Source organism: Capricornis sumatraensis, chromosome 8 (assembly GCF_032405125.1).
Source record: "Capricornis sumatraensis isolate serow.1 chromosome 8, serow.2, whole genome shotgun sequence".
Classification (NCBI taxonomy): domain Eukaryota; kingdom Metazoa; phylum Chordata; class Mammalia; order Artiodactyla; family Bovidae; genus Capricornis; species Capricornis sumatraensis.
Window position 1 is genome coordinate 57,766,157 of NC_091076.1, and position 11,975 is coordinate 57,778,131.

Consider the following 11,975-nt stretch of genomic DNA (forward strand, 5'->3'; position numbering starts at 1 on the left):
ATAACCATCCCTCCTTCGGCTAATCTCCCCACCACTCACAGCTTCTTTTTGAATAAACATGTCCACTTTGTCCCCCTTGTCAAGCTCCTTCTTAAATAGAGCAGCAGAAGCATGGAAATGGGTCAGCTGTTGAGTCCCCCCAAGAAATTCTAGCTCCCCGCCCCTAAGCTCCTGAAGGCCAGGAGCCATGGAGAACAGCTCAGCTGCATATGCTGAGTGGACAGAAAGCAGGCCCAACAGTGTTGGGGGTGATTCTGACAGAAGCGCAGGCCCTTTAAGCCCCTCTGGCTCAAAGCAGAGATGGTCAGTCGAGAGCAGTGGGGTTCCCAGAAGAACTAACATATGTTGGAAGTCTACTGCCCACTGTATACTCTGCGGTGGGCACTGAGCTAAGCACAGCCTCCTTTATTGCGATAAAGGATACAGGACACAGTTCTGAGACGTGTGTGTGATCCCCGTTCTACAGAGGGGGAGATGAAGTTTGGAGTTGAGATGCCCATGTTGAGAATAGCCCAGCTGGTGAGTGGCAGGACCAGAATTCTAGCTGAGATCCGCCTGGTGCGGAGGTTGTCTTTATGCTGAGTTTCTCTGTTTATGACAGTTACTGTCCCATCTCCCACACCCTAGCTCTTTTGGCCATCCCTGATATGGTGTGCTTCCCTTCTTTATGCAAACTCAAATCCCTTCCTCAATCTACTCAGATAAATATATCCTTTTTCTTCATCAAGCCCAGCTAAAGTTCAGCTCACTATTAAGGTATTAGTAGTACTTAGCGTCTGATAAACAGCATGCCCAGATTCACCCAGTACCTAAGTGGCAGGGAGTGGGGATGTGATTGCAGGCACCCCAAGTGAGGCATTTCAGAACTCCACCCTGAAGAAGAAGTGTGGTTTGAACAGCCATAGCTTGTAATTGTTTTGACTTTTTGGGTCATCATGAAAGTGAAAGTGAAGTTGCTCAGTAGTGTCCGACTCTTTACGAACCCATGGACTGCAGTCTGCCAGGCTCCTCTGTCCATGGAATTCTCCAGGCAAGAATACTGGAGTGGGTGGCCATTTCCTTCTCCAGGGGATCTTCCTGACCCGGGATAGAACCCAGGTCTCTTGCACTGCAGGCAGATTCTTTACCATCTGAGCCACCAGGGAATCATCATAATGTATTATAAAATTTCAAACATTCAGATAGCATGAAATTGCAATATTTACCAAAAGTGGGCATGAGTTTTTTTAAAGATTGCAAAACACTAGTCTATGCTCTTAGGGGAATTTAGAGATTTTTTTTTTCCCACACTCTGCTGAAGTTTTCTTCATACACTTATCATATCCCCCTTTACTGGACTGCAAACATCTTGGATGGTAGCAACTGACTGTGAGTTCCTCCTCCTTTGTGAAGACTCCCCCCGAGTCTTCACCCAGTGGACATTCTATAAACAGGTCATGCAATCTATTGTCTACATGGTTTGTTTTCATTCTACTCCATCTAAATAAAGAACTGAAGGATCTGGGCTGCTTTGCAAACAAAAACAGGTGATTTGAAGGGAAGGAGAGGAGATCAATGGAAGAGAAGACAGCACAAGAAAATGTCACTAACTGGAACCCGCCATCTCGGGAAAGCTGGGCTAGAATTTAACCTTTTGAACTCTTTACTGAAAAATTATTCTCTTAGTTAATTCACAGCAGTGGCAGAATTGTTCTGGAACATTTAATCTTCCTAAGAAAACAAACCAGTGCCAAACCCCCTAAAGCACATCAAAGAGAAAGGAGTGCTGTTTAAGAGCCTACTGTGTGCGAGGTTCTAGTCCCACATTTTTTCAGAATCAATGCAATTCAAGCAACCAATTGGTTGTTTTTATCTCCTGTATTCATCAAAGCAAGATTTCCTTGTAGGCAGTACCTTGTTTGTCTAATTCTAGATTCTGTCTAGACCTGAAAGTTTAAGGAACTGTTTTCAGCTGAAACTAGCCATGCCTCCCAATTGCTGGGGTTTTCCAGAAATACTGTGCCTCGGAACAAAGTGTATTTCCCTAGATGATAAACTTCTGTATGTGTTTCCTGGGGGTGAGGGTGGGGTGGGGTGGGGTAGGGTGGGAGGTAAGCCGCACAGGTTGAAAGGAAAAAAACAGGTCTTTGGGGAAAGAAACTGGAGTGATTCAGGCTGTCAAAACAAGACTTCTAACTCCACTCTGTGGAACGCTGTGAATACTTGAGTCTTCCACGCCGAGTCTCTGTTCTCCAGCTTTCTCCAGACTCCAATCACAGCCCCTCAAAGGAAACTGAGTTTGAGTGTTCAAGCTTGGATTCAGCCCCTCATTCAAGGAAAAAATGACCGGAAGTGTCATTTCAATATCCACCTCCCATAAAAGATAGACTGACTGCTCCTGGAAGAGAAAGCATCACGGAGGTTTATTCATAACCACCGAAAGGTAGATCGGAAGAGTCATGTGATTATGTCGCTAACGCAGAAAGTAAGGTGTGCGGTGCTACAACAGTGGCTCGTCTGAGGTTAACACAGTCCCATCAGGGCGGACCCCGGCCAGGACTCAGGTGCCCTGCCGCCAGTTCCTCTTCGAAAGAACAGAACAGACTCACTCGTCAGCGCGCACGCACACACACGCACATCAGCACGTCCACGTCCACACAACGACGCGGACACTGAAACAAACCGAGTCCGGCCAAGCGGACAACAGACAAATCCACCTCTCCGGGCCCCCCCTCCAGCTCCGGGTGCAGGGCTCGCCGCGGACCGGCAGAGGGCGCGCCGCCCCCAGGGAGCCGAGCGGCGGCCGCGCGGAGCCGGGCGGGCGAGGGGAGCCCCAGAAGCCGGACGCGCCCCTCCAGCTCGGCCACTCAGGGTGCAGGGCCCGGCCGAGGGGACGGGGAGGGTGAGGAGCGGACCCCCCTTGAGAGCCCGGGGAACACTCGGGCCGGAGGCTGCCTAGGAATTGCATCACGCTGCGCAACGCTGCGGCTCCTGGAGTCCTCCGGCGCAAAGTGTGTGTGTGTGTGTGTGTGTGTGTGTGTGTCTGTGTGTGAGTGTGTGTGTGTGTGTGTGTCTGTGCGCGCGCGTTGGGGGGAGGGGGAGGGGACTCAGACCGAGCCCGGGAGAGAAGGCGAGACGCGGCCGGGGAAAAAGCTCCCTGCACATGGAGACATTCCTTGCACCGAACTACACCGAGAAGCGAGCCCCCAGCACCGCCCCGCAGCTCCCCTCCCTGGGCAGAGTCCCCAGCTAGTGAGGATCTTCCCACCCCCGCCTCGACCACCCCCCAAAACCAGCCCTGCACCCTCCAGCCCGGCTCCAGCGCAGCCGCGAGCCTTCCCCGGGACTGGCCCTGGCGGGGCGCCTAGAGCCCCAGTTGCATTGCTCCAGGAGAAAGGAGGGGGGCGGTGCATTTTGCCGGAGGAGGAGAAGGGGGGTGGGTGGTGGGGGAGAGAGAAAATTGCGCGGAGACCTGCCAAGCGCCACCGCCGCCGCCGCCGCCGCCTGTGAGCTCCGGCGGGCAGCCGGGCTGTCGGCTTCCCGGGGCATCTGGGTCCGGCGGGGCAGAGCCCGGGCGCTTTCGAAGCCGCCGCCGCCGCCTCCGCGGCGAGTGCAGGCGGCTTCCCCCAGAGCCTGTGCGGCTCCGGCTCCTCGGGGGTGGAGAAGTGGGGGGTGGGGTTGTTGTTTGGGGGGAAGAAGGGGGAGGGGGCAACGCCGAGAGAGTCAGTGGTTTCCATGGTGATGGAGCTGAAAGTGCAGGAAATTTAAAGGCTTGGACCCTGCGAGACAGACAAACCGGTGCCAACGTGCGCGGACGCCGCCGCCGCCGCCGCTGGAGTCCGCCGGGCAGAGCCGGCCGCCGAGCCCCGAGCGGGCGGAGGGAAGTGCCCCGAGGACCGGCCCGAGCCGCGGCGCTGCCCCGAGCGGCCGGACGACGAGCCGCTGGAGAAGGAGGCGGGGAGAGCGGCCAGTCCACGCGCCCCGCGCCGCCGCCGGCCCGGGAAGGCAGCGAGCAGCCGGCGCCCCCCGCGCCCGCGGTCGCCCTGGAGTGGTTTCGGATGCCCCGCCGCGGCCGCCTGCCCGCGTAGAGCCGGGAGGAGAGTGGCGGCCCGCTTGCGCGCCTCCTTTCCGCCCGGGTGGGAGCCGGCGCCGCGCGAAGGGCTCTGCGGGCGACTCATGCTGCCGGCCCTGCGCCTGCCCAGCCTCGGGTGAGCCGCCTCCGGAGAGACGGGGGAGCGCGGCGGCGCCGCCGGCTCGGCGTGCTCTCCTCCGGGGACGCGGGACGAAGCATTAGCCCCGGGCGCGCGCCGGAGGCATGGAGCGCTGCCCCAGCCTGGGGGTCACCCTCTACGCCCTGGTGGTGGTCCTGGGGCTGCGGGTGGCACCGGCCGGCGGCCAGCACTATCTCCACATCCGCCCGGCTCCCAGCGACAACCTGCCCCTGGTGGACCTCATCGAACACCCGGACCCTATCTTTGACCCCAAGGAGAAGGATCTGAACGAGACGCTGCTGCGCTCGCTGCTCGGGGGCCACTACGACCCGGGTTTCATGGCCACTTCGCCCCCTGAGGACCGGCCGGGCGGGGGCGGGGTGGCGGCCGGGGGCGCCGAGGACCTAGCCGAGCTGGACCAGCTGCTGCGGCAGCGGCCGTCGGGGGCCATGCCGAGCGAGATCAAAGCGCTGGAGTTCTCCGAGGGCTTGTCCCCGGGCAAGAAGCAGCGCCTGAGCAAGAAGCTGAGGAGGAAGTTACAGATGTGGCTGTGGTCGCAGACCTTCTGCCCGGTGCTGTACGCGTGGAACGACTTGGGCAGCCGCTTCTGGCCGCGCTACGTGAAGGTGGGCAGCTGCTTCAGCAAGCGCTCCTGCTCGGTGCCCGAGGGCATGGTGTGCAAGCCGTCCAAGTCCGTGCACCTCACGGTGCTGCGGTGGCGCTGTCAGCGGCGCGGGGGCCAGCGCTGCGGCTGGATTCCCATCCAGTACCCCATCATTTCCGAGTGCAAGTGTTCCTGCTAGAGCTCAGGGCCCCCCGCCCGCACCCGGACACTTGATCGACCCCCGCCGTCGCCCCCCGCACGGTCTCCAACCGGTTCCACCACCCTCTCGCGAGGGGATTCAATGAACTTTTTTTTTTTTTTTGCTACAGAGACCTAGCTTTCTGGTTCATGTAATGCACTGTTTAACTGTGTAGGAATGTATATCTGTGTGTATATACGGTCCCAGTTTTAATTTACTTATTAAAAGGTCAGTATTATACGTTAAAAGTTACCGGCTTCTACTGTATTTTTAAAAAAATTTTTAAGCAAAAGGAAAAAACGAACAGAGAAAAGAGAGACTTATTCTGGTTGTTGCTAATAATGTTAACCTGCTATTTATATTACAGTGCCCTTCGCATGGCGAAGCAGGGGGGGGGAAAGTTATTTTTTCTTAAAGTACAAAGAGAGGGGAGAACTTTTGTAGAGGGACTTTTAAAAAGCTATTTTCCATTCTTCGGAAAGTGTTTTGGTTTTCCTTGGACCTCGAAGAAGCTATAGAGTTCAATGTTATTTTACAGTTATTGTAAATATAGAGAACAAATGGAATGACTAATCATTGTAAATTAAGAGTATCTGCTATTTATTCTTTATAATATCCCGTGTAGTAAATGAGAAAGAAGTGCAGAGCAGGATTAAAGAAAACCACTAAAACCGACTGCGCTCCACACTGCGATTCTCTGTGTTGGTGATTGATGGGGGGTTGGGGGTGGGAGGGGCGGGTAGGGGGTGCCGCTGTGCTTACGCTGCCTGTTGGGAGAAGGGGCTCATCCCTTCTTCTGGGGTGATGGAAGTGACCGCTCAGTTTTTCGTGGGGGGGGGGGCTATTCTCAAACTCCTCACTTGAGCATCACGTGGCCTCCTCCCAGTCTCCCAGCCTTTTCTCCCTATGTCACCAAAGCTCGGGCCCATCGTGACCTCGACACCCAGCCGGCCCCCTGGAGCTGACCCCAGGCTGGGCCGAGGGGCGGGGGTGGGGGGGGAGGGTGGGCGGCCGCTTTGTCCTGCCTGACAGGCCCTTCACAATGGGGACACGTGTCTTTCACACCTACCCTGGGGGCGGAGTGCCGCTGAAACTTGACCCCCGAGGAATGGGGGGGTGGAGGAGGGAGATCAGAGCGCGCCCACCCAGATCCCGCCACCCCTCCCGCTTCTCACCGCCCCCCCCCAACAACCCGCCCGCGTTAACCCTTTGCACTCCCGGAAGCGATGGGGAGGCGATCCCTTGGAATCGACACTCACAGCCTCCAGGGTCCTGCAGGTCTGAGGCCCCGAAATCCAGGCCCTCGGACAGAATTGCTGGAGGTAGCTGGGAGATTTGACATTCACCTCCTCCTCCCTCCCCTGAGACCTAAGGAGGGCTCAGAGAAGTCCGAATTTGGGTGAAAAGATGTCACACTCGGGGATCTGCAGCTGGGCACCGGGTGTGCCCCCCTCTGGACTCTTACTCCACGTGGGGGTGGGAGAGGGAGGCGAAATCGGAGTCAGATCTTTGAGCGTGTGGGTACTATAGGGGGCAACAGGCCTGTGACCTCTTAAAGGGACGTGCAAAACATGCCCCCCACACCACCCCTCGAGAAGCCAGCGCGTCCCTGCGCTTCACGCGCGTCCCTGCGCCTCAGCCCGCGGTGGCGCCCATCCGCGCCGCTCCACGTGGGCCGGCTTCCTGACACCGCTCAGCACTCCTTTTATTTATCTTGGACTCCGAAGTCGCTCTCCTGTGCTCCCTCCCCACCCCCTGGCCACCTCCCCGCCCTCCCTCCCGGCGTCCCGCCCCCCAGGCCGGAGTCCCGGGGAATCTATGCTAATTATTTCAAACCTGCGCTAGTCCCCGGCGCAGCCGCCGAGCCCCCGGCCCCGCCCGCCCCGTCCCTCCAGCCGGGCGCTTTCTTCCCTCCCGACGCAGCCTCGGTGGCTCCTCGTCTCAATAGCCTGGCTCGGGAGCCGGACCCCCGCCCCGGCGCTGCCTCCGTCAGCCGTGGGACAGACGTTAGGGTATTCATTAACTGAGAGCAGAGGAATAACGGCATTATTCCCCCCAGAGAGGGCACCCTGCCCCCGCGACTATCTGAGGCTTCATTGTAACAGGATTAAAAGTTAAAGACCTCCATCTTATGATTCTTTCATTTAATCTTCCTGGCGCCTGGGAGACATGCTCGATGGATGATGGCTTTTAAAATATTCCTAATGTCGGCTACCTTAAGACTCCAAGCCCGGCAAACAAACGTAATTTATTTCCAGAAGAAAGGGGATATTGAGATGTTTAAGTTTATGAACCGCCGTCCCCATGTATATTTGTTAAGTTCTGACAAATACCCAAATAATGTTAAAATCAGCCATTCATCACTTATGAATTTATGCAAAACTTTCTGTGCCCCGGGCCAATATTTTTTTAGACAGAATTTCTCTTGCACAGGGCGGGGGAGGTGGGGCGGGGGGGGAGGGGAGGGGGCTTACGGGGCGGGGGGAGCCGAAAGCAAGAATTTTCATGCCTGGTAAACACGCAAATTATGCGAAGAGAGTTATTCCCAGCTGGGCGGGCAGCCAAAACTCGGAGAGCGCGCCGAGGCCAGCGCCCCCGCCCCCACGTTGGCAATGTCACTGGATTACAATGCGAGGTCTTCCCCTCGCGACGCCCCCTCCTCCCTCCGCCCTCAGGCCCGCCTGCCCCTCCTCCCCACCCCTGCCCACTTGGAAAACCCGCTCGCAGCCGGCGAGCTTCTCGGCTTTCAGAGCGGGAGTCCGCGGGAGCTAGGAGGACCCGGGCTGCAGACGTGACCAGCAATAGACAGACCCCTGGACAGACAGACCCAAAGGGCAGACCCGCAGCGGTTCCAGACCAGCAGAGAAGATCCAGCAGAACCCAGCCAGCCCAAGAGAGCGAAGGCGGTGCTGGCTCCTGGAACCTTGTGACTAACGTGCAGCCGGTTACGTCTCCATTATTATTAATGTTGATAATACTAATAATAGCATCAACGCGGAAAGGAGTAGAGAGCTCTGGGCAGAGAGGCCAGAAACTGTCCTCTGCGGTCACCTCGTGCCTACCTCCTGTAAGAAGGAAAATTGATCTCAGTGTCTTCTGAGGCTTTGACAGCCCGTGTCTATGAATTTATGCAGCTGCTGAGGGACCACGCCCCCCCTCCCAGAATGGAGATTTATCACTATTACTGATACAGACACTTCTACTTTTTCAAAATCCTGTAAGAGAATGGCAAGGCTTCCCAGCACCCTAGTCCTCCTGGCCCTATTGCCCGAATTCACTCATCAACCCTCTTCTGTTGTCAACTCTTCCCTTTTCTCCCTTCCTTCCCTCTTCCAGCACCCCCACCCTTGAGCACAAGCGCAAGGGAGGCCAAATGTCCTCGGAAAGCCAGCCCCCTTAGGGGAGGGCCCTCTGGCCCCTGGAGTCTGGGAATGGGATCTGGTTCCCTGTTGAGATGGAGAAGGCCAGGGGTCCATTATCAGTCTTGCTTCTGAGACTCCTGGGAAAGGGGCTTGAAGTTTGGTGGCAGCTGCAGGGGGAGGCTGGCTGTGCATTAAGAGCTCTTAGCTGTGCTGGATGTGGACAGCAGGCGGAGGGCCCAGCCCATACTGGTATTTTGAAGGGGTGATTCATCCTTTTTCTTTAATGCTCTTGGAATGCCCAAGCTGGAGGGGAGCTTAGATTCCAATGCCCACCCCTCGATTTACAGATGAGAAGACTGAGACCTCACGGGGGCTTGCTGAAGATCACACAGATTAATAGAGCTGAGAGTGACTGGGTCTCCATGGTGCCTCTTCACTCTTCCCTTCCCCTCTCCCCAGTTTTTATTTATTGGTGGGGGAGGGGCGTGAGAGCGCGTTCTCTCCAATACTGCCATAATTGTAACTGATCGTCAGGAAGGTGATCAACCATCCTGTTGCATCTGTTCAGTGAACAGTTATTAATGGCTTGCCATGTGCCAAGAGCTGAGCTAGGCCCTTATATACATTCTCATCTGAACTCTTTAGTTTCCAAATAAGGAAATTGGAGCTCAGAAAGTTGAAGCGTTTCACCCAAAGTGATACAGTCAGTGGCATGGTGATGGCTCAAAAATCTGAGCTTATGCTAAAGCCTACACTTCCTCTAAATACCCCTCCCCCATTCAAGCAGACATACACCTGGCTTGGAAGCTCCCGCATGCAACATTACGTGCTGTCCAGGCTCAACTCAAGCTCTGCGAGGATCCATGCCTGGGACGCCACACAGGACATTTTTGTGTACCCTGTTAGGTGCCAGGACCTCTCTCACTCACCCCCTCCCCCAAACAAGGAGCTTACAATGCAGGAGAGGAGGTAAGAAAGAACCGGGTATGCACTGAAAGAGGCGCTAAACAAACCAGCAAACAAACCTGGCCCAGAGCGAGGAGGCGGGCTTCCTGCTGGCCTGTGCAACCAGAGGAGGCATCTGAGTCACAAGGACAATTGATTGCGGACCTCTGAGGTGAGGCTATGAGAGGAAAGGGCATTTAGGTGGAGAAGCGGCATACAGAAGCAAAGACATATTGCTGGAAAAGTGTCTGCATTGGGAAACAGCTCAAACAAACGTCAGTATAGGATGGATCCACCCCAAGGGAGAGCAGACAGAAAGGTCTGAAAAGCAGGCTGAAGCCTAATGATGAAGAACCTTGAATGCCGACTAAGGGCACGAAACACTATTGCTCGGGCAAGGGGGAGCCGTGAGGCACTCTCGAATAGGGCGGTTACTCTGTTAGCACCCTGCAGCAAAAGAACTATTTATTCACTCAGCAGTTTTTGAGCACTGTTGCGGTTATTGTGTGCATGCTAAATCGCTTCAGTGTGTCCAACTCTGCAACCCTAAGGCCCGCAGCCCTCCAGGCTCCTCTGTATGTGAGAGTCCCCAGGAGAGAATACTGGAGTATGTTGCCATTTCCTTCTCTAGGGGATCTTCCCAAGCCAGGGACCGAACCTGTGTCTCCTGCCTCTCCTGCACTGGCGGGTAGGTTCTTTACCACGAGTGCCACCCGGGAAGCCCATTTTGGTTATTACTGATAGGTAATGAGCTACACCAAAACTGACAGTCTTCGAACAACTATTTTATTTTGGTCATGATTCTGTGGGCCAGGACCTTGGGAAGGCCTCAGCTGGGCAGTCATCTCTGACACTCATGGAGTCAGCGGAATGCGGGAGGGTCCACTCGGAAATGGCTTCACATCTCTGGGGTCTGGGAGCTCCACTGGCCTGCTGACCAACACTCCTACAACTGACTTCTCCATGTGGCTTGGGTTTTCTCACAGCCTGGTGGCTTCAGAATAATTGGACTTTGTACATGGTAAGCCCATGGCTCTAAGAGAAGGTATTCCGAGAGATCTAAATGCAAGCTGCAAGACTTCTTACAAAATTGTCTCAAAAGTCCTAGGACCTTGTTTCTGCCACAGTCTATGTTTAAGCAAATGTCTAAGACCAGCACAGATTCCAAGGGAAGGGAATTAGACATCACTGCTCAATAGAAACAATAGCAAAGAATCAGGGGCCGTCTTTAATCTACCATAATCACTTTCTATCGGCTAAGCTCTGTGTTGTATGCCCCAGACACAAAGATGAAAAGAGACTGTCATTTTCAAATTAAGTTTGGTGCCTGGGCCCAGGATGGATTGGAAGTGGGATAACAGCTCGGAAAATTTGTTAAGGAGGAACTTGCCAAGGTCCAGAAAAACATCAGTTAAGAGTTGATACCTGAGGAACAGCAATGCCAGTGAACGAAAAGATCATTTGCCAGAGACCTGGAGAGGACTTGGTGGCTGATAAAACGCAAGGACTGAGAGGAAGGTCAGAAAGACCTGATGTGTCTGGCCTGCAAGGGACCAGGCACAGACAAGGAACCTAAGATGGAAGCATTTCCTCCCACCCCCACCCCTCTCCTACACACCCGTGCACACACACACACACACACACACACACACACACACACACACACACGGAGATTCCAGGCTTGTCCAGAAGAGGGAGGAATCTGAGAAGCCTGGAGGATCTTTCAGTCTGTCATCGAGAGTTGTGAGTGAATGAATGCTTAAGCAGTAAGGACAGAGCAAAAGAAGGAGGGCAGGGACAGACAGACATTCTGGGCTTGGGGAGCAGTAGGATTTCCCCCAGCAGACAGATGGGTCCTGATAGCACCAAAGGGAAAGTGAAAGTGAAGTCACTCAGTCGTGTCTGACTCTTGGCGACCCCGTGGACTGTAACCTACCAGGCTTCTCTGTCCATGGGATTCTCTAGGCAAGAATACTGGAGAGGGTTACCATTTCCTTCTCCAGGGGATCTTCCCGACCCAGGGATCGAACCCAGGTCTCCCGCATGGGAGGCAGACACTTTAACCAACTTGCATTTGGGGGTGATATGAAAAAAGGAGCACAGGCAAAGCCAGGAGAGGCCAAGGAGCAAAGAAGGTCCTGACACTCTGAGTGACGTGCCAGCCCACGCTTCGCCTTGCTTATTTCATTCTCTCTGTGAAAGGAGGAGCATTTACTGCCGTTATACAGATGAGAAAGGTAAGGCTCAGAAAGCTTACGAGACTGGCCCTAGGACACATATCCAGCAGGTGGAAGCTCAAATCCAGGACTCTGATTTCCTGCGACATCGTGTCTCCCGCATTAGGGTTTCCCTGGCAAGAATGAAGCATCGCCCTTCTCTGCATCACATGAAGCCCTGAGCGCTTCACTTTCTTAAGGAAGGGGGTTCTTAACCTCTGGGGCTTAGAAGAGGGGTATCCAGGTTGGGACGCAGGTCAGGCCCCTCTGTTAATCCTCTGCTGGTTCTCAGGACCTTTTCTTCACAGGATGCATCGCAGTTTGTAGTTAGTATTTATGATTTGCAGTTAACTGTTTGTATTGTGTTTTTTTCTGGGAGTGGAGTCTGTCATTTTCACCAGACTCTAAGGTCAGTAACACAAAGGTTAAACCCTCTCCCAGTCCATGCAATTTTTAAGT

The 11,975-nt window shown here is 54.8% G+C and overlaps 1 protein-coding gene across 1 annotated transcript; it reads left to right on the plus strand.

Moving 5' to 3' along the window:
• Positions 1 to 4,294: 4,294 nt before the first annotated feature.
• NOG (noggin) lies at positions 4,295 to 4,993 on the plus strand. The gene has a single exon (XM_068978910.1). The coding sequence runs from the start codon at positions 4,295 to 4,297 to the stop codon at positions 4,991 to 4,993; it is 699 nt and encodes a 232-aa protein (XP_068835011.1).
• Positions 4,994 to 11,975: the final 6,982 nt, after the last annotated feature.